Below are 24,287 nucleotides of genomic sequence, written 5' to 3' on the forward strand. Positions count from 1 at the left end.
CCCCCAGGGGTATGCGTAGCCCAAGTAGTGGATTTAGGCATGGGCGACATGTGCTGTTGCCAAGGGCGGCATCTTGCGGGGGGGGTGGCGGCATCTTGCAGTGGGGCAGCACGAGGCACAACCCCCCCCCGTTGAAACGGATTTCGCCCAGGGCGCCATACAAGCTAGAACCGCCACTGCGTAGCCCAGTTTGAGAAACACTGCCTTAGACGCTCTTATTTATTCCCGTCAAAAATCATATATGGCGCTATTGTGAATATGGTCTGCTGGTTCAACCCATAGCATACGCTGAGGGGGAGGAATACCTGTTTTTTGACCAATGGCAGATGGTGGGGGGGGGTCAGGAAACCTGGCTGAAAACATTCATTATTTCCATTTGGTGACGCTAGTGGCACATGAGTATTTTATTCATATTTTTTCTCTATGATATTATATAAATACTGCATTTTACCATTATTATATACCATAATATCGTCATATAACTTTTGGAATAAAGCCGAGTTTGTTCTCTTTATGATACACTAAAAGACTTAAAATAGTGGCACAAATGGTCTCTGAAATATTTCTTGAATATTTTATGAATTGCTGCTCTCAAGAGGTTAAACATATAATGACATACACCCTACAAGCTGTCAAATTTGACTGGCCTCGTTTCTGGACGTTATCTTAAGTCACTCCGGTGTGCAAATGCAGTTCCTCCAAATTATTCATTTTCCCTGAACCGGAGATTCATTCCGGGGCACTTGCCTTGACGTCACACGCCGCCGTCGCCGTTCTGTCCTGCCTTGTCTCGAGCCCGTCGCCCCTGTTTCCTCGCGCGCTCGGATGCACACACAGCATCAGCATCATCAGAGCATCCCTCTGCACCGAGGGCAAAAAAGAGACAGATAGCGCTGGAAACACGCAGTGCTTTTGCTGCTGTTGCTGTGCTTTTTATAGTTCAGCCCAGCGCCGGTGAACATCAGAGGTAGAAAGGACGGGCATCTGGAGTATATCTGTGATGCTTGTAGATGAATTCTTAGACGGCACCGAACCGACGAGACCCGAATGAAAACCTGAACCCGACAGCGATGTTGATCAGGTAGGCGAAGAGTAAAATCCCCATCTATCTACTTCCTGATTGCTATGGAGAAAATGAACAGATCATTTTCTGTTGTTTTTGGGTCTCGTGCACATCGAGCCACAATTGCATGAGAACCGATGAGCAAGCTGTGTGTGTGTGTTTAAACATAGGTGTGTGCAGAAGACATTGCATACACAAACTGCACATTAACACTTTTTTGGTGCTTTTTTGCTAGAATATCAAAATAATGTTGCTGTCTGTTGCTTATTTGGTGTGTATTAAGTGCTCTGCTTATTGTTTATTGAATTTCTAATATTTATATTTTCATGCTCATTCATATTTATATCTAAATATATAGCATATAAATAAACATGCTGTTTGCTGTAATTTAGCCATTTGCATTGGTATGATTGCCAGTTTTAATTGACATTTTAGTTGTGGTTTCCCCACTCCTGTTTTGCCTTTTAGATCATTCAGTGATGTTCGGGGAACCCAGTGCCTGCAGGCATTATGCTGAGCTTAAAGTATTACAGTTTATGACGGAATGTTCTCCATGGATCATTAAAAGCAAATTCTTAATGGACCAATAAATGGAACAACTCTGCATTTTAATAAAGTTCACAGGGAAGGGGATTATGATTGAAGTCTCCTAATGCACATAGTTTGTGAGAGACAGAAGGTGGGAGGGAGAGAGATAGAGGGATATTATTATATTAGGGTATTAAGGTTTGCATATGTAAGAAAACAAATTTGAAGAAAGTGGGGAGAGAGGAAGTTTGGATGTTGGTGTGAGGTGTAAATGACATATTTGACCCATTTTAGCCAGAGCCTTAGCAAACAGTGGGAGGAAATGACAGATGGACACAGAGAGAAATTTAATAATTCATTTTTTCCATACTTGCAGACTAAAGGTGGCTCGCAGCAGCACGCTTGAAAACTTGCACATTCAAAAACCAGGTTGCCTCATATTCAGTGGCATATGGTTTATATTAATAATGCAGACATAACAGAGGTACAATCCCTGTGCTTATTACGCAGACGTGCATCTCTGATACCATTTATAGGTGTGGGTCCTAAGTGCTTCTGCTAGGAAAAGTTGAATGACAGAGCTGAAAGCGAGCAGTAAAATCTGTTCCTGAAACTGGAGAAGAGTTTAATAGCACTGATGTGCTCAGTGCTTAAGGCTTGATCTGCTCGTGTTCTGTGCATTACTGTCAGAACTTCAAAGCCTCTATTTGGAGGATGTCTTCTAACCTTCTTGAGAACAGTTTTTACTCTATCACTATTATACAGGTGCATCTCAATAAATTAGAATGTTGCGGAAAAGTTCATTTATTTCAGTAATTCAACTCAAATTGTGAAACTCGTGTATTAAATCAATTCAATGCACACAGACTGAAGTAGTTTAAGTCTTTGGTTCTTTTAATTGTGATGATTTTGGCTCACATTTAACAAAAACCCACCAATTCACTATCTCAAAAAATTAGAATATGGTGACATGCCAATCAGCTAATCAACTCAAAACACCTGCAAAGGTTTCCTGAGCCTTCAAAATGGTCTCTCAGTTTAGTTCACTAGGCTACAAAATCATGGGGAAGACTGCTGATCTGACAGTTTGTCCAGAAGACAATAATTGACACCCTTCACAAGGAGGGTAAGCCACAAACATTCATTGCCAAAGAAGCTGGCTGTTCACAGAGTGCTGTATCCAAGCATGTTAACAGAAAGTTGAGTGGAAGGAAAAAGTGTGGAAGATAAAGATGCACAACCAACCGAGAGAACTGCAGCCTTATGAGGATTGTCAAGCAAATTCGATTCAAGAATTTGGGTGAACTTCACAAGGAATGGACTGAGGCTGGGGTCAAGGCATCAAGAGCCACAACACACAGACATGTCAAGGAATTTGGCTACAGTTGTTGTATTCCTCTTGTTAAGCCACTCCTGAACCACAGACAACGTCAGAGGCGTCTTACCTGGGCTAAGGAGAAGAAAAACTGGACTGTTGCCCAGTGGTCCAAAGTCCTCTTTTCAGCAAGTTTTGTGTTTCATTTGGAAACCAAGGTCCTAGAGTCTGGAGGAAGGGTGGAGAAGCTCATAGCCCAAGTTGCTTGAAGTCCAGTGTTAAGTTTCCACAGTCTGTGATGATTTGGGGTGCAATGTCATCTGCTGGTGTTGGTCCATTGTGTTTTTTGAAAACCAAAGTCACTGCACCCGTTTACCAAGAAATTTTGGAGCACTTCATGCTTCCTTCTGCTGACCAGCTTTTTAAAGATGCTGATTTCATTTTCCAGCAGGATTTGGCACCTGCCCACACTGCCAAAAGCACCAAAAGTTGGTTAAATGACCATGGTGTTGGTGTGCTTGACTGGCCAGCAAACTCACCAGACCTGAACCCCATAGAGAGTCTATGGGGTATTGTCAAGAGGAAAATGAGAAACAAGAGACCAAAAAATGCAGATGAGCTGAAGGCCACTGTCAAAGAAACCTGGGCTTCCATACCACCTCAGCAGTGCCACAAACTGATCACCTCCATGCCATGCCGAATTGAGGCAGTAATTAAAGCAAAAGGAGCCCCTACCAAGTATTGAGTACATATACAGTAAATGAACATACTTTCCAGAAGGCCAACAATTCACTAAAAATGTTTTTTTTATTGGTCTTATGATGTATTCTAATTTTTTGAGATAGTGAATTGGTGGGTTTTTGTTAAATGTGAGCCAAAATCATCACAATTAAAAGAACCAAAGAGTTAAACTACTTCAGTCTGTGTGCATTGAATTGATTTAATACACGAGTTTCACAATTTGAGTTGAATTACTGAAATAAATGAACTTTTCCACGACATTCTAATTTATTGAGATGCACCTGTATACTATTGCTATCAATATACTGTCGTTGGATTTGTGTATAGGCTACTCAGTCAAGTCTGATGTCCAGGGAATCGTATTTTGTTGTCAAATATGTTCACATAATGACCGGGGAACTGTACAACTGACTGTTGTCCCATGGCAACCAATTTCTTAAATATGTGTGTGAATGTTATGACTCTCATATCACTGCGTTCTCTTCCTTCTCACATGCAAATGAATTTAAACTCAAATCAATATTTCATTTACATGCATTTATTTATTTATTTGGTTAGTAGCCATGTAGTTAGCAGGATAATGTACGATCATTATCGCAAAATACTGCAATAACCCTAAATGCCCAGGTACACGTCGTTTTTGCGTGTTCCGGATCATCCTGCTTTGCCTTTGTGAGAATACTCTTCTGACCGCAAGCGAATACGAACGCGTTTTTTCACTTCTTTGTGATACTTTTTTAGTCGAGTCAATGGCCGGCGCATGCGCCGACGATGCGCACAGACGATGACTGCATCCGCGTGTTGAGAAAATCTGTCCGGCGCATGGTCAGACCGCCTGGACTGGATTGTGATGAAATTTACGTCACGCATACTGTGTGCGGAGCGATCCACAACGCGGACGCGCGAAGTATGCTTTGGCCTTAACAGTGATCAGGATGTGGATCATCCAGAAGGGGTTTATTTTATGACAATGACTGGCTTACTGTACATTATCCCTTATACTTTTTGAGCATTACCATATTTCCACATCTATCTGGGAGTCTAGTTTCATAGATGTTTTAGTCATTATGCTTGCCTATAGAAAATGTAAGAACTAGATAAATATGAGAACTTGATGCTCAAATCTAAATGAAGTTCCAAATATAATTTCGTGAGGAACTTGTTCGTCTAGGCCTGCCAATTATATCTCAAGAATATATAAGCGACTGCTTCCCTCGCACCGGCGACGATTCTTCTGGCATCCCTCCACCTCTCCATATTCACCTGTATATTTCATAACACCTCTAGCAGTTATTTCAAAATTGTCTTTCAATTTCTCGCTTTTGTCTGATGGTCCAGTGGGGGATCACTGAGCTGAAGCCCAGTCCTGCGCTCGAGCCCCTCCGCTATGGACAGCACAGCAAATATGTTTACCTTAATATGCTCCAGGACTATATGTACCGGTGAACTTGTGAAACTAAAATCATTTACTAAGAGAATAAGATAATTTGTCAAAATCCCTACACAATACGTATGTATAGCGTACAACCCAATATTTTTATGCCAACTTTATGACTATCATGATGTCTGTGTTTCCTTTGTAGTCCAATTCATGAACAGATCATTCTTTTGAATGAGTACTTTTTTTTTTGTTGACCTTTTATTGAATAGACTTTATTAGATAGAAAGTAGTGAGAGGGCAGGAAACGATGAGAAGAAAGGGGAAACCTGATACATCCTGAGCCATGCACATGCACTACTCGCTAGGCCACAGTTCCGACATGTCTGGTCTTTTTAATGAAACAGTGGAACCGATTCAATAAATTGGTCTGAATCAAACTCGTGAATAATTGCTGACATGAGTCTGAATCAGTTGAACGGTTGGACTGAATACTTATTTACCCACTCACTTTACCATTGCTATGACAAACTTTAGTCACTGATGCATTTGAAACAGAGTTTTGACTACAATAATTTGTGGTTTAAACAGATTATGAATTAAATTACTTAACATTGCTCACTTAAATGTTTCTAGAGTGTTCAGTTAAAATAATATGGAGGGGGTCATGTCCCTGTTTTGATCTTTGGCTTTCACTGAAATTATGTGTAAAATGGAAGGGAATGCAGTGACCTTATTAGAAATTCCCTTAGTAGGCAGTCATATAGATGTACAGTATGTTCAAGCACCCTCACAGCAGTATATCCCTTTCTCCTAAGCCGGATGCATTTGAATTGATGTAGGACTGAAGTCTGCAGTTTACAAGTTTGTGCTTGAGCTTTATAATCAGTATTACATTTGAATTTTGAATTTGAATAATCCTGTGAAATTACCTGGTAGTAGTGTAGTCTAATCTACTTAAAGGGAGAAGAGGTAAATTCAAGTGCAAGTCAAGCCCTATAGATAGAGGCCCTATTTTAAAAGGTGCACTTTATATGGACTTGTGGCCTTGTCCACGAGACCATAGGTATTGAATTGATCATGAGCTTCCTCGGTGCACCTTTTGTCCAACAGTCCATGCGGCAAAGACTCGTAGGAGGACTGCAAGGGCTGAGGGTGTCATTTGAGACAGGACCAAAGTTAGGAAAAGTGATTCATTTCTGTGAATCAGTTCTTTTGAATTGGCTATTTCAGTGAATCAGTCAAAGAGAAAACATTCAGAGACTTTTTACATCATCAAACTGTTCCCTGAAGTCTCTGCATGGCATTTTCATGTTGTAGTTAAAATATAGTCACATCAGTGAGGGTATTCAGTGTGATTAATGTAATTTCATGTGCTCCTGTTAAGTCTTTTGCTCCCATCCTATTTATGATCGTCTGTGTGTCACATAAAATAACACACTGTTTCTTACAGCACTTTTCCTTATAGAGTCGTGAAGTCCGACTCAAGGCGGGTCCTCCTTCAACCATTCTTGTTTGGAACTTACACAGTATGCTTGGATGAGTGAATAACTGCACCTATACTAGGCTAATACTACCTACTGCTCAAACAGTAAAATAAAACAATTAATCGTGTTTTCTTGTTTGTTTGTTTAATGTTGGTTTGTCTTTCTTTTGCTTTTATTAATGGCTTCACATGTGACAAATATGGGAGTGTGATAATTATATATGCAGTATAAAACTGTGTGAATAATCCTCAGTCACTGGTGCTCAGATACGTTAAAAGGCTTGTTAGAGTGATCATGGTTTGTTTTAACTGGGAACTGCAAATCCCATTTGTAGGATATAAAATATGAAATTATGTTAATCCATTTATCCAAACTGTGTGTCTTCTTAAGTGTATTTTTAATACATTAAAAACTGCAGAGGGAATTTAAATACATTTTTATTATTATTATTTTCCTTTTTGCTCATTTAGCAAGAATGTCAGTACTAAAACGTGGATGTTTGTCATACCAAAAAACATTAGTGGCCAAGTAATAATTAAAGCCCAGAAACTGATGCCCTGAATGGAGTGGAGCTGATTGTTTTGTGAAGTATAATTAATAATTAATAATTGTATTTATTTATCACATGTTATACATTTGCACATATACAGTGAAATTCTTTTTTTTTTCACATATCCCAGCTAAGCTGGGGTCAGAGTGCAGAGTCAGAAAAGTACAGAAAAGCATCAAGTAAGCCCCAATTAATAGGGGAGCTATTATCAGTGAGGCATGAATAAATTATGTGGTTGCATTTTGTTTTGACTATTTGCTGGTCTATTTTGCTGTTGCTGATACTGTTTTTGTTGTGTAGCCACATTTACTTGTTTTGTAATGCTTAAAGTTAATTATAGATAATTGTTTGTTAGTTGTCACCATTGAATTTTGAATAACGCTTTATTTTACAGTGTACGTGTTACACATATTACATGTTACTATTATTAATTACTACAGTTATAACAATAACAATATGCTCAACAAAATAATTACGCAGTAAATACATGTAGTTAATAATAATAAATCCTTACATTTATATAGCACTTTTCTAGGCACTCAGAGTGCTTTACATAGTATAGGGGGACTCTCCTCAACCACCACCAGTGTGTAGAACACCCACCACACACTAGCTATTGGTGGAGAGGAGAGTGGAGTGATGTAGCTAATTCAGGGATGGGGATTATTAGGAGGCCATGATTGATGAGGTCCTATGGGGAAATTGTTTTGGCCAGGACACCAGGGTTATACCCCTACACTTTAGGAGAAGTGCCTTGGGATTTTTAATGATCACAGAGAGTTAGCACCTCAGTTTAACGTCTCATCCGAAAGAAAGTGCTTTTTTACAGTATAGTGTCCCCATCACTATACTGGGGCATTAGGACCCACACAGACCAGATGGTGAGCACCCGCTGCTGGCCTCCCTAATACCACTTCCAGCAGCAAGGTCTCCCATCCAGGTACTGGCCAGGCTCAACCCTGCTTAGTTTTAGTGGGCAACCAAGCGAGAGCTGCAGGGTGATATGGCTGCTGACCATTATTACTCAGCAATTACCTATGTAAATAAATACACAGTAACATGAACACTATATAAAGTGTGACAGAGTTTTGTATGCTGAGTGTTGAGATCTGTACAGGCCTAGTTGACAGCTCCCACTCAGCTCACCCCAATAGCATTGCAAAGTTCCAGGGAAGATCATGCTTGATATGAAGTATGAGACTATGACGGTGACAGTTCAAGGTAAATATCACTTGAGAGCAGAATGTTTTTATCGCCTGCCATTTCCAATTAAGCTGTAATTTTGGCAAATTATTCAAAAATTGTAATATTATTTAATTGTGTGAGTGTGTGTGTGTAGGATACATAAAATGTTTGCTATGAAATTCAAAAAACAAAGGAGTCGGCCATTTTATTTCAATAATGTTAAAAATGTCATTTATATCACCGTCATTTCCACCACGGAATTCTGTTAAGCACGATTAAGAAATCACACAGTGATGGGAATTTCTTTGACTTTCAGAAAAAATTACATAAATGTCATGTTGTACATATACTACATGTTTGTGTACATGCTAGTAGACAAATAATTAATAAAAAAAAGAGTGTGACATTTTTTTTTAATGAGATTTTACTTTCTAGAAGTCCACAGTGCTAAAAGTGCCTGAAGTTGAAGAACACATTATTTATTTACAGTACATATTTTTTTTACAGTAATTTGTTGTGTTGCAACAAATAATTATCTTGTCTGCATTGGTGTTGGAATAAAAAAGAAAAATCAGAATAAACTATTTTATTGTAAGTAATTGCTGGTAAAAATCCTTGTAATTTTTGACAGTGTATATTAAATCAACCCTCTATGGACACGTTGGAGGAAGAATCACCATTGGCTAGTTCATTTTTATTTTTACTTGCCAGACTTTTGACAACATGTAAGTGTAATGCAACTGAAATCTAAAAAGAAAACCAAGAAGGGGGCATCTTTATATATATACTGTATATAGTATTCAAATACATGGCTTCACGCAATATAGTATGCAAGATTTTATTTTCATATTTCGCTTTTGATCATTTGATTCACATTTCAACTTATGTATTTCACATTCTGTGAATTTATATGATGTCATGAAGTTTTTTAATAATGATAAAAGCTTTTGTCAAAATTGTAACAAAGCCAAATAATAAAAATTAGACTACACATGTAACAATTATTTAATAATTATATTATAAAAATAATAATTAAATGGTACTATATCAAAACTACTATGCAAAAAAAAAAAAAGAACAAATCCCTGAATAGATGCAGCACAAGCTTATTTGTTAAATTCTTTAATATTTATAGTGAAGTTCTGAAGTTAAAATGTTTCAGAATGTATGATTGTGGATTTAAATATTTATGTATTTAAACATTTATTACACTTACTACATTACTATATTTCGTTACATGTTTGGTTATATGCAGTTGTGTGATATACATTGAGTTTACATTGATATGTATAACAAGCACTAAACTGGTACTGTCTCTTTAAGAGAACGGCTGTTTCTTGAGCAAATGTTCACAGCACACATGAATGAGAGAGAAGTTGCATGGTTGTTTTTCCCTCATCCGTGCAATGTATGATTAAAAATAATGTTTCTTTTTTATCTCTTTGATCACCAACTGACAGTAAAGAACAGAAAGAATTTTAAAAGAGACATGAAATGAAAATTGATTGTGTGAATCTCGTCTTTGGACACACGATACACAGAACGAAGCAAAGGGAAACTTTTACTTGTATAATGTGTATTGACTTGTGTACAAATATTTTTTGCACATGTTCTCAAATTCATATACAAGCTCTTAAGTTTCGCAACACTTTTACCTTCTAACAGACGTCCAACAGGCACGTTACTGGTCTGTAGACATGCTTGAAATCTGAGACTGTTGTGAAAACAGTCCGGGGAAAAGTTTAATCAAAGTCAGAGTTGATGTCGTTAAATGCAATGTCAATGTTAATGCCATTTGATGGCTCAACTAAAGCGATGGTGACAGTGCGATCCATGACAACTCAGGACCCACTGTAGCCAAATAAGTTTAATTTCCTTGAGAGTGTGTGCGCTCACGAGACACAACACGCTGTAAAAGACAAATCGCCTGGTTCTTATTTAGTAAAAGGATCTTCTTCACCACTACACAACTCAATCTCTGGCGAGTAAAATCTGAATATTTACTAGCCAGTGCCTAATAACAGACATATTTTAGTCGCATCCAGGCATCTAGATAGTCTGATCTTTTTGCACAGAAATACTCAAAGTAATCTTTTCACTTTGAATGCATTGAAGACTCATGCAATCATCATGCTTGGTGTTCCAAATGCATAAGCTACGGGTCGGTTTCGGCCATGGTGAGACAGATGTGTACCTGCTAACTGTCACAGATGCTCCATGTCAAAGTAGCTCTAATTGGAGTTCTGCATTGTCAAGGCAATGAGTGCCTGCCAGCTACACTGTCCCACATCTACATGTCATTTTGTCATCATCGTTCTTATGGCCTGATAGCAGCATCTGTTGTGCAGAGATCTAATGAGGGGTTTTGTAGAGTTTGTGTTTGTTGCAAACTAACATGTTCATGTGTTGAGTTTAAGCAGCCATATGGCCAAAAATTGATTTTCCATGCCGTTGTATGTCAGAGTGCTCATGGGATGGGATGCATATTCTTAGAAATAAGAAAAGGAGAAAGCTAGCATGTTTTGTTCCTCTTTCTCAACACTTTTTCACTTTTTTCATCTGGGCTTGACTCTGACCCTAGCTGTGTACTCAGTTTACTCAGTGTTTTTGTGTTTTAGTGACAAGCCCTTAAACCCCTCATGTTGTTCCAGCTTCAAATGACTTTCTTTCTTCTGTGGAATACAAATAGAGATTTTAGGCAGAATGTCAGTCTCAGTCACCATTGACTTTCGTTGCACCATTTTTCCATACAATGAAAGTGGATGGGGACTGAAGCTAACATTCTGCCCAAGGTCTCTTTGTGTTCAACAGAGGAAAGAAAGACATGTGAGTTTGGAACGTGAGAGTGAGTAAAGAATTTTTCCTCCTAACACTGAAAATCATCTTATATAACCACTGTTATTACAATGTTTTGTACTGAAGCACACATACACGTACAAAAGCATACAATTCACTAATGCACAGACGAATAACAAGTTACTTTATCTTCCGCATGAATAAATGGAATTTGCTCAGTAATAGAGAAAATTCCTGTGAGATCAGTACTGGACAGCATTAATAGTACAGCTGTAGAATTTCTTGCATGGCAGATCCATCTGTTGTTAATAAGATCCATTATAAACTGATGCTCATGTCTGTAGACTCTTAGAGCACAAATTGATTTAATGGTTAAAAATGACACCGTTCAGCAAAATAAGAGTGTGTGGTGAACTCAGACAGGATTTGAGAGGCAGTTTAGTGGCTCATCTTTGGATAGAGAGAGGCTTCAATTGTAGTCATTAAAAATCCTGCATAATTCTGGATCCATTTTCAACAGGGGATGTGGTTTAAAATAGAAGATGTAGCTTCACAATTGCACCAAAAAAAAAAATCTGTCATTATTTACTTACCCTCATGTTGTTCAAAACCTTTTTTTTCCCCCCTCAATGGAACAATAATGTAGACTTATTTTACATAATTTTCACACTGTGCTTTTTCATACAATGAAAGTGAATAGGGATACGAAGCTGTCGAGCTCCAAAAATGACCAAAAAAAAACAAAACAACAACAAGCAAACAAACAAATAAAAATACATGAAAATAGTCCATACAATCTGTGCACTAAATTGTAAGAGGCAAATGCAAAAAACATTTGCGACACTTTTGCGTGTGTTATTTCAGTGCAAAAACCTGCATCTTTTTCACTAACCACCCGCAATCTAGTTTAAGCAGGCGCAATCAGTGCTTAAGTAGCGCTGTGTCTTGAGTATTGTAATTAAGTCACTGTCACTCCTTTCCACACAAACCTGCCTCCTTTCTATATGTACATTAGGCTCATTATAGATTGCACTTCATGTACAAAACTCCATACTGTTTGCCTGGTGCAATTAACACACAATGGTGCAATAGGAAGGAAAGCAGGCACTAGGCGTTAAAGTGTAGGGCCATCACAATTATTACATTTGTCTGACTATTAATTGTGATAATGACGATTAATTGTCTGTTTTAGGGCCTTCATGATTATGACGAATATTTGTCATACACTTTAAGAAGTATGACAATTTGTATGTTTGCTTCATTAACATTAAAAAGTCATTTGTTCATATTTAACTTGGAATCATATTATAAAATAACGGTATATGATTTCCTTTAAGGTTAAAAACTTATGAATGACATGAACAATTATTGAAATGTTAAATATCAATTTATTTCTAAATGCTTAAAATATGTCTCTCTTTTTGGTCAACTTTAATTGAATTGCTATTAATAGCTATAATGTATTATATTATATAACAGTGGAGAGGAAGATTTTCAGCAAATAACGACTTAAATCTTCCTGTATTTTCCTCACACAATGCTATCGCACGACTTCAGAAGACTTAGAATATAGAATAATTCTAAGTAATAATACATAGAAAAGTCTGTAATGTATGAACTCATTTTATGTTGCTTTTTTTGGTCATTTTTGGGCCATTTCACATTAAATCATACTGGTTTTGAACGTTATGTGAGTGAGTAAATGATGACAAATTTTTTCATTTTTGGTTGAACTATATCTTTATCAGTGGATTCAGAAGGGTTTAAAAGCTCATCACACTTGCTGGGTTTTCACTGCTGTATGACACACTTTTAGCCCTCTCATCATGAATAAATATCACCTAACTGCAGGCTAATTGTGTCAGTGCGTGTTAAAGTGATCGTTTCCTTAGTAATACATTTCATTTATTTGACTTGTTGCATTTTTAATTAGTAATTCAGATGCTGCTTCTCTCTCTCTCTCACTCTCTCTCTCAAATACACACTTTACACACTTGCTGTCTGCTTTCTTTTATAGTGTCTCTAATGTTGTCTCTCTCTCATGCAGTCAGACAGCCATAAAGCTTAGCTATCGACTTTTGGCATAAATGGAGTTGAGGCAGGAAATATCAGGTTATCATAATAATCTCTGTTCTTTCCAGATTATGCAGGGTAGCGTATGGCTCTAACACAGGGGAGAGGAAAAGAATCCACAGACACATATGGTACACAGATACACACGCGCGCAGGGTTGGGAGGGTTACTTTTGAAATGTATTCCACTACAGATTACAGAATACATGCTGTAAAATGTAATTTGTAATGTATTCTGTTAGATTACTCAAGGTCAGTAACGTATTCTAAATACTTTGGATTACTTCTTCAGCACTGGTAGATTTTTTCACTTGTTTTGACTATAAAAACTCTGCCAGTACAGTAAGACAAAATACACGTTAAAAATACATTCTCTGAAAAACCGAAATATCTTATGCAGTGTTGTTTCTAAAACAAGATCAATCAAACTGATCTTGTTTTAAGGATTTTTAGATATGTTTACAAGAAAACAATTAAAAAAATTATTATCAAGAATTCGATTTTTGCCCTAATATCAAAGGTCTTACTAGAAAAAAAGAAATTATGATCCAACGTGAATTTACTTGATAAAAAATATGATCGTGCCTGGTAACATGTGCATGTAAAATGGCTAGAAATAGCATTTTATCTTAGCATAAAGCTGACAATTTACACAAGGTTTATTTCTATTTCTTCTGCTCCAAACTTACTTCAGACTTACTTCTCTGTCTGCTCGTATGAATGTAACACATCATAAGAAAGTGTTTCACCGCTGTTCAAATGCACTTTGGATCACATCATTTATATGTATAAATGTTTTCCATCTGAAAGGACTAAATATTAAATGAAACAAATGACAATAAAATGCAAAGTAATCTCTTCAGTAATCAAAATACTTTTTGAATGTAACTGTATTCTAATTACCAATGATTTAAATTGTAACTGTAGTGGAATACTTTTTGTATTTTAAATACGTTATCCCGTTACATGTATTCCATTAATCCCCAACCCTGTGTGTATACAGGTGCATCTCAATAAATTAGAATGTCGTGGAAAAGTTAATTTATTTCAGTAATTCAACTCAAATTGTGAAACTCGTGTATTAAATAAATTCAGTGCACACAGACTGAAGTAGTTTAAGTCTTTGGTTCTTTTAATTGCGATGATTTTGGCTCACATTTAACAAAAACCCACCAATTCACTATCTCAAAAAATTAGAATACATCATAAGACCAATAAAAAAAATGTTTTTAGTGAATTGTTGGCCTTCTGGAAAGTATGTTCATTTACTGTATATGTACCCAATACTTGGTAGGGGCTCCTTTTGCTTTAATTACTGCCTCAATTCGGCGTGGCATGGAGGTGATCAGTTTGTGGCACTGCTGAGGTGGTATGGAAGCCCAGGTTTCTTTGACAGTGGCCTTCAGCTCATCTGCATTTTTTGGTCTCTTGTTTCTCATTTTCCTCTTGACAATACCCCATAGATTCTCTATGGGGTTCAGGTCTGGTGAGTTTGCTGGCCAGTCAAGCACACCAACACCATGGTCATTTAACCAACTTTTGGTGCTTTTGGCAGTGTGGGCAGGTGCCAAATCCTGCTGGAAAATGAAATCAGCATCTTTAAAAAGCTGGTCAGCAGAAGGAAGCATGAAGTGCTCCAAAATTTCTTGGTAAACGGGTGCAGTGACTTTGGTTTTCAAAAAACACAATGGACCAACACCAGCAGATGACATTGCACCCCAAATCATCACAGACTGTGGAAACTTAACACTGGACTTCAAGCAACTTGGGCTATGAGCTTCTCCACCCTTCCTCCAGACTCTGGGACCTTGGTTTCCAAATGAAATACAAAACTTGCTCTCATCTGAAAAGAGGACTTTGGAACACTGGGCAACAGTCCAGTTCTTCTTCTCCTTAGCCCAGGTAAGACGCCTCTGACGTTGTCTGTGGTTCAGGAGTGGCTTAACAAGAGGAATACGACAACTGTAGCCAAATTTCTTGACACATCTGTGTGTGGTGGCTCTTGATGCCTTAACCCCAGCCTCAGTCCATTCCTTGTGAAGTTCACCCAAATTCTTGAATCGATTTTGCTTGACAATCCTCATAAGGCTGCGGTTCTCTCGGTTGGTTGTGCATCTTTTTCTTCCACACTTTTTCCTTCCACTCAACTTTCTGTTAACATGCTTGGATACAGCACTCTGTGAACAGCCAGCTTCTTTGGCAATGAATGTTTGTGGCTTACCCTCCTTGTGAAGGGTGCCAATGATTGTCTTCTGGACAACTGTCAGATCAGCAGTCTTCCCCATGATTGTGTAGCCTAGTGAACCAAACTGAGAGACCATTTTGAAGGCTCAGGAAACATTTGCAGGTGTTTTGAGTTGATTAGCTGATTGGCATGTCACCATATTCTAATTTTTTGAGATAGTGAATTGGTGGGTTTTTGTTAAATGTGAGCCAAAATCATCACAATTAAAAGAACCAAAGACTTAAACTACTTCAGTCTGTGTGCACTGAATTTATTTAATACACGAGTTTCACAATTTGAGTTGAATTACTGAAATAAATGAACTTTTCCACGACATTCTAATTTATTGAGATGCACCTGTATATATATATATATAATACGGATTGAAATTCAGTTTGAAATTAATTGCATTATTGTGGCAGATGAATAAATCATTGATTAGACAATACAAAAAGTGGCTTAAGAACTCAATATATTGTTTGTTTTATTCTCAAATTATTGAACAAGCCTACAGTTGATTTGACAGCAATCTGTTTTGCACTCACTGATGTTTGTTCATCAGTGTGTCCAGTTCTCACAGAACGTGCTCTTGCGTTCTGTCTGCGCTATTTGTAATTGTTACTGTACATATGCGTGTCTCAGACGGATGCGTTTTGAGCGTCTCACTGATATTCAGCATCATAAACGCCATATTTTTAGGACACTGTCAAATGAAATGTAGAGGAAACTTTGAAAATCGCATCTCACGATTCCTGTATTCTGTTGTGCTTCCTCAATGAGAGGTTCTCATTCGGTGACTGCGCTGCTTGTGAGGTTTGTTGAGGCACACTGTCTGCCATCTATTGACGCGGCTCGTAAAAACACGTTCTTCAAGCTTGAATTGCAGGCATTGCTCCACAAAGAGATGGTCACTCCAAACCGCCATTGAAGATATAGGGAGCACCTTACCTGACCCTTTCCCTAACCTTAAGGTGCACTCAGCGATTCCTGAGAAACACTGTTGATATTCGAACTCAACTGCCAAAACAAACACACCCCCTCTCTTCAGTGCTCCTTTGGAAGCTCCGCCCCCCAAATTCATGCACGCTGAAAAGCCTTGACGATGTTGACGCAACTCCTAGCCCTAGACTTATCATAATCCTTTTTTAGTATATGTTTATGTGACATTTTTCTCTTGGTCTGTTTCTCAGCTGTTTGTCCTCCTTGGAGTTTAGAAAGTTCGCATCAGCCAGATTTGCCGTCGCTCTTCTAATGAATTTCCCTCTCACTCTGCCCCCACCCCCCATCCTGTGCACATGCAAGAACCACCCCCTGTTGCTGATTGGCTGGAGTAGTGTTGTGTGGATCGGTCATTTCCACTTTGTTTTTGTTCCATTTACAGAGCCAGGGCTGTGTACAAATACTAGATTTTGTTTCAGCCCACCCACAGAACGGACAGCTAGCAGACTGTGAGGAGATATTTGCAGAATTTGACAAAAAGTGTACTGGATTAGAATTAGTGCACCTTTAAGTGACGCCCCCTTTTGGAGTAACCACGCCCTCTTTTGGAGATTCCGCCCCCATTTGGAGGTCTCTCCTGCAGCTATACCTACTTGGGGTATGGTAGGAAAATAAGTACTTTTAATATGGAATTTACGAACACTTTAAGGGGCATGAATAATTGCGCTAATTTTTAAAGCATAATCTTTTTGATAATTAATTGCACTTAATGAACACGTTAAATACACAGCCCGAGTTTTTGTATAAAGCTAATTATAATTACTATAGACTAAACCTGACTGTAAAGGAAATCTTTTGGCACTTTTAGAAACAAAAAAAACAAAACAAAAAGAAAAATTTAGGCTTAGGGGCCGTTCACACCAAACCTGTCTGTGACGTTTTTTAATTTTTCTTCTATGTAAGCCCTAGTCAGACGTCTGTGACCATCACACTGAATCTGGCTTTTTATCAGCGTCTCGCACAGGAGTGCCACATTTTTAAGACACTGTCAAGTTACAAGAAATTTGAACAATGCATCACCAGCATTGTATTCCATTCATTGCACTGCGTTGGTCTAAATGTGTTTGGTCTAAATGGCCCCTGAAAGGGAGGTTTTGTACAAATGAACAAATTTTGTCCCAGCACTATAGCTACAGTAACACACCCACACACTCACAAAATAGCATACAGTATGTACACATACCCAACACATATACAGACCAAAGTTTGGATGTGACGCATCTTTGGTGGAAATACTGTGTGTCTGTTTACATATGCTTTGTCTGTATGTACGTTTTTTCCTGATGATAATGTATTAGGGATTGTGTAAAGCTGCTGTGGAGTGTTTTCCAAATGAGGCAGATGGTGTGTATGTGTGTTTGAAATTGTGTGTGTAAGTCTATTGGTTTGAAGGGCTTCAGTTTTACATGAGTCAGAGATCAGATTGACCCATTTCCTCCACAATAAGCTCCTGACTTGGGGAAACACACACACACACACACACACACACACACACACACACACACACACACACACACACAGACATTTGGGGTTTGTATGTGTCACTGTTGCCCTCCTCCGTTCCCCGTTCCCTACATCATCATGAATCCCTACAGGAAGTGACACATGTGGTCTTTTCTCTCTCAGCGCTGTAAAAGTGAAGGCAGCCTCCGATTGCAGCAGAGGAATTAAATATGGATAGGAGACGAGGGAGGCAGCACGGATGAGGGGGTCTGCAACCACTCTTTCTCTCCTAATGATGTAATGTGATGTGACAAGCGTGGTGCTCGTGGGGGCAGAGTTACCATAGTGATTCCCAACACGCCCCCCATCTGTGGCAATCACCCATGCACAGCATCCATATTTAATGCAACTTTTACTTAGTGCAGTTCTACTGCCCACCCAACTCAACTTTCTGTCTCTCTCTCTCTCTCTCTCTCTCTCTCTCTCTCTCTCTCTCTCTCTAATACTTTTAGAAGTATGATTATACATTTATGAACAGGATGTTGTAATTATTGACTTTATGGTAAGTTTTATGCCTGCTAGAGAGAGAGAGAACTTTTGCAGCTGTCATGTATTATCATATATATATTCCATGCTGTTTTTCACTTTTTCACTCAGAGTTGTAACCTGAATTCTGTATGTCTGCTTTCCTGAAACCAGGACAGATTTTATTACTTTCAGCAGTTTTTATTCCTCCAACTATCAGCTTTTCTGTTTTATTTTTTACCTCCAAAAAAACTTTTCCTGCTAACTTTGCTGAAAAAGTGTGTGCTTATTATTTTAAAGAAATGTCATAAAAACATGGCTTTATTGCTTAGAAATATGTTATAGAACTAATGGGTCAATTACATGTGTTGTTCTCTGAAGTCAATTAAATGAGTAGTTCACTCAAAAATATAAAATCTGTTATCATTTACTCACTTTCATGTCATTCTAAAAGTCGAACACAAAAGGAGATCTCCACAGAATGTCTATAAAATGAAATGATGGTGATAGAAAAATGGATAGGAGTGGATACAGGACGCCCGGGACGCAGAGATGCGGCTTTGAGTGGGGTGACCCTTGGCTCCGCCCCTGGGGTTTATTTTGCGATAACAACCAGCTGACTGTACATTATCCCTCTTATTACATGGCTACTAACCAAATAAATAAATACATGGACATAAAAAATATTGATTTGCGTTGAAATTATGTAATTTGAGAAGAAAGAAATCGCTGAACAGCTGGAATCAACCTCTGGTTTGTGTCGGAGTTCTGTTGGTGTCTGATTCCTCAATATTCAGCCTGTCACAAGACAACATGCCAAATAAATAAATAAATGCACATGAAACATTGATTTGAGTTAGCTTACTTGTAGAGATCGCACAGTGATCCGAGAAGAATCCCCGGATGTGCGGTTGTAACAGAGCAATATCTGACCACTGGATGGTGCCATTGACCAATCAGAATTGAGTATTCCAGAGAGCTGTGTAATAAATGATGTTATTGTACTATTTTTGACTTGAATAAAACCAGTTAATTTAGATTGCTACCGCATGAAGCAAATGTTTTAGTGAACACTGCAAAAAAAAAAGTGTATCGAAAAAATTTGCTTTATGTGGTAACATATAAATTAACTGGTTTGATTCAGTTCTAAGAAGTTATTTAATGTGACTAAATTTGCCTGACAATTAGGTAACAGTTGCAGGTTACTACTTTCTTCATTGTACATTCAAATAGGCCATGGTTTGATGTCGATCATGATCAGTCACGAGACATGCGAAAACCAATGATGTTTGATGTCAATGACGTCAAACCTGCCGCAACGCACCTTAATGCGCCATAGCTGAATATACCTGAACGTGAATGAGATTTGAGAGCTATGGTAAAGGGAAGATTCACAAAACTTGGAACATAGCACACAAGCCATATGGACTACTTTTATGGTGCCCTATAACTTCCGATAAAAAGAAGAGCTATGTGAACATTCTGCAAAATAAAACATTTTGGGTTCCACAGAAGAAAGAAGCTATCCCTTTAATGCAAGCTAGACTACTCTCTGCATCTGTGCCTGTAACATTTCAGTATCAGTGAAGGCCCTATGTTAAATGATATGTTCAAGAATTGATTGACCACTCAGTAATTTGTTATCTGATCCTCAGAGAGAGCCTTACACACAGAGCACTAATTGTACCTGCACATGTCTTGTTCTGCTGTGCCTACACATATGACTGACAGATATGTTTGCTTGTTCACTTGTGTATTTTAGGTTATGAGTGCACTAACAGCTTGGTGATCCACATACTCAGACAACCAATGAGAGGATGGCCAGAGATTATATGATCTACAGAAGAACCTATCAGCCGGTGCTACTGATTTTATTGGGTGTACTCCAGCTGACGCATACACAAAGTGAGTAACACACAGACATCTTCTGAAACTATGCAGCTGGAAATAATTGTTGGCTCTTTTCATATTTTATTTTTATGTGCAGCAAGGATAAGGGCATGCTTTAATGTACAGTAGCTTATTAAACTAGTTCCGACTAAAATTTTTGATTGGATGATTCGTGTTCGAAACTATTGCATAATGCTAGTAAACACACAGGAATAGTTCACCCAAAAATGAAAATGCTCTCATCATTTTCTCACCCTCATGCCATCCCAGATATGACTTTCTTTCTTCTGCTAAACACAAACAAAGATTTTTAGAAGAATATTTCAGCTCTGTAGTTTCAGACAATGCAAGTGAATGGTGACCAGAAATGTAAAGCTCCTAAAAGTGCATAAAGGCAGCATAAAAGTAATCCATCCGACTCTTGTGGTTAAATCCATGTCTTCAGAAATGATATGATAGGAGTGGGTGAGAAACAGATCAATATTTAAGTCCTTTTTTACTATAAATCTTCCCTTTCACTTTCACATTCTTCTTCTTTTGTTTTTTTGGCGATTCACGGTCTTCATGCATATCGCCACCTACTGGTCGGGACTGGTCAAAGGTGAAGATTTATAGTAAAAATGCACCTAAATATAGATCTGTTTCTCACCCACACCTATCATATTGCCTCTGAAGACCACTGAAGTTGTATGGATTACTTTTATGCTGCCTTTACTTTTTGGAGCTTCAAAGGTCTGGTCACCATTCACTTGCACTGTATGGACCCACAGAGCTGATATATATAGTACTTCTAAAAATCTTCATTTGTGTTCAGCAGATGAAAGAAAGTCATACACATCTGGGATGGCATGAGGGTGAGTAAATGATGAGAGAATTTAAATTTTTGGGTGCACTATTCCTTTAATGCAGCAAATTACTACGTTTCTCATCCCTAACTGTAAACAGTTTATAGTTAGGCTTATTGCATGTCATAATAGGTGTGACGCAACAAAATGCCAGTGACAGGTATTTTTTCTGTCCACACTGAAAGCGAAAATGTTGTTATTACCAGTGGGAAACTCAATATTTTCTCTGAGCCCCAATTGGGGGTGTGATGATAAAAGAATTATGTCGGACTCGGACACAAATAAGTATTGGCAATATTTCAGCTTTACTTGTGGATTTTGACTGTACAATTTAGTTTGTATGCATTTTCTGGACTGTTAATGGAAATAGCTTGCCAGAAAATAATACTCATTTAGCTGGTTTATGAGGCAACAGGTGTGTGCAACAAAAATATATTTCCCATCACGGGGATGATAACATAAATAGATAACGTATCAATTGAACTTTATTTTGTTTTGGTTCTAAAAATGCTTGTATTTGTAAGTGAAAAAGAGAGAAACAAATATGAAATAACAAAACTGGTACATTCTTATACTAAAATCATCGAATGCACTTCACATCATCATCGTATGACTACTTCTGACCTCGTAAGTATGAACTTCCCAGAAGGACTTGAAAGCAGCATTTGTCATTGTCCATGTTTGATGTTTATACACATGAGCAACGGAACTTTGGTCCAATGAGATTTCAGAGTGGGCGGGGCTATCTAACAACGTTGTAGAAATAGAAATCAAGTGACTGACAATATGTAGTGTCATTCGTCACTTATCGCTCAGATTAACATGAAAGAGATAGCTTTCATTGCTTGTCACTTTGTTGCGTCATGCCTGTTTAGGACATGGTGTTATCAACTATATTATTATTATGTTAATAAATCTAGATATTTATCAAATATTAATTTCTATAATTTTACCACAGCCTCTTGTGGCTTATTTATTACAAAGTAGTATGCAGGTATATAATTTAAAAAATACGGTTTCTGAAAATGCTAAGTAATTTCATAATGCTAAAACAGTTTGATGGATTTTAGTACTATCCTCCATTTGAGTCTTTCACTACATACAATGTCCAGATCAGCTTTTAAAAGACAGCTGTGGCCTTCACTGAATACGTAAAGAAATGACGTCAACATTTAATACATTATTTTAATCTTTTCATTTGATGACCATGATATATTATTAAAAAAGACAATCAGACCAGCATTCTGTTACTCTCTAGAAAAGACTAAAGAGATACTGTGTGTCAAGAGTGTAAATGCTGATCAAATTATTCATGGTCCTAGAGGATGTTTATTGTTCTCCCTGTGTTCTTACCAGAATGCTTGTAATTGTATTTTATAATAACAGAAGAGAGGGCTTGCTTTTGTGTAAACTTCATCTGTGCCTATGCGGACATGCGGATTAAAGCGTTTTGAATTAAAGCATGTAAAATGAAGATGAAGAGATTTCAATGCACATCATCTGGGGTGATGACCCGAACATACAATTTCCCACACACACGTCATTGTGCTGGCTTAAACTGAGCTAACCTTTGGTTGGTTAAACATGCCATTATTGTAGACCTGTTGGTCAGTGGGTTATAGTGCAGATTAATACACTGGAGAGTGACATCATCTGCAGATCCTGTGGATTAGACAAAGTAGATGAGGCAGCCACTGCATACTGCGTCATTCACACTGATTATCTGCACTTATACTCATCTACAAGGGTTAATTCACTGCATCTTTTGTATGAACTCTGACGCACTTTTTTTTTTCTCCCCTTTTCTCCCAATTCCCAATGCGCTCTAAGTCCTCATGGTGGCGTAGTGACTCGCCTCAATCTGAGTGGTGGCGGACGAATCTCAGTTGCCTCCGTGTCTGAGACCGTCAGTCCGCACATCTTATCACGTGGCTTGTTGAATGCGTTACCGCGGAGACATAGTGCGTGTGAAGGCTTCACGCTGTTCTCCACGGCATCCACGCACAACTCACCACGCGCCCCACCGAGAGCGAGAACCACATTATAGCGACCACGAGGAGGTTACCCCATGTGACTCTACCCTTCCTAGCAACCGGGCCAATTTGGTTGCTTAGAAGACCTGGCTGGAGTCACTCAGCACGCCCTGGATTCGAACTTGCGACTCCAGGGGTGGTAGTCAGCATCTTTACTCGCTGAGCTACCCAGGCCCTAAAACACTTTTAAAGCAACATATACAACCTTATTTTTTAAAGGAGTTATATGCTTTTTTTTTTTTCAAAATAAAAGTCAGGTTTATTGTCCTTCTCCACATTGGAGCAAAGTAAATTGTGGTAATTATTTAAAGTGTGCCTTTGCTTTAAAGGGGTATTCACTCAGGACTCATTATTGTGTTCAAAAACAGCAACACACATTTAAAAACAGTTTTGAGATGTGTTTGCATAAATGTAATTGCTTGAACTTGATGTGAACTTCACAGTGTCTTAAAAGCGCATCAGTCGTGGTGCAAGACGCTGAAAAAATTGCTGCATGTGTAAATAGACAAACAGTTTAAAAGAAATTACACAGACAGAATGCAAGAACGCATCCTGTTTGAATGCATCCTAATCGAACTTGCACTTTCAAGTCTGCTGTCTTCTTAGAATAGAACAGAATTTAATAGAATAGACTGTAAAAAGTGATAACCTTCAATTGTTATCATAAGGAGCTATTTCTGCCTGATCTAACCCTTAAAGGAATAGTGCACCCAAAAATGAAAATGTTCTCATCGTTTACTCACCCTCATACCATCCAAGATGTGTGACTTTCTTTCACCTGCAGTTAATCCAGGATGGACTTCAAAGACATTAGTCATTAATCTTACAGTTCATACAAAATCTTTGTTTAAACACTGACCCTTAAGACTTATTAGTTTAATAATTTTAAACCATGACTTGCACTATACATAAGTAATATTGATATTATATTCATGATGTTAGCCAGAGGGGAACTGGCCCCCACAGTGAGCCTGGTTTCTCCCAAGGTTATTTTTCTCCATTAACCAACATCTTATGGAGTTTTGTGTTCCTTGCCACCTTCAGCTTGCTCACAGGTGTTCTAAATACAATTATTATTTAATTATTTCTTTTTATACACAATTTACAATCATATTTAATCAAACTACACAGTGATCACTGTAAGCCATTAGATATTACAGTTTCAGTTTTTGTTTTTGTTAATGCATGATTTCCTGTAAAGCTGCTTTGAAAC

At 38.0% G+C, this 24,287-nt stretch overlaps 1 protein-coding gene across 1 annotated transcript in view; it reads left to right on the forward strand.

Moving 5' to 3' along the window:
- Window positions 1-24,287, forward strand: part of LOC127445273 (receptor-type tyrosine-protein phosphatase S-like) — a 102,266-nt gene that overhangs the window by 24,466 nt on the left and 53,513 nt on the right. Inside the window, exon 5 of the mRNA XM_051705209.1 lies at window positions 20,069-20,211. Coding sequence (XP_051561169.1) covers window positions 20,124-20,211 — 88 coding nt within the window. The 5' untranslated portion in view covers window positions 20,069-20,123. The remainder of the gene's footprint in view (window positions 1-20,068; window positions 20,212-24,287) is intronic.

The sequence above is a fragment of the Myxocyprinus asiaticus genome, chromosome 8 (assembly GCF_019703515.2).
Source record: "Myxocyprinus asiaticus isolate MX2 ecotype Aquarium Trade chromosome 8, UBuf_Myxa_2, whole genome shotgun sequence".
In the NCBI taxonomy this organism is placed as follows: Eukaryota; Metazoa; Chordata; class Actinopteri; order Cypriniformes; family Catostomidae; genus Myxocyprinus; species Myxocyprinus asiaticus.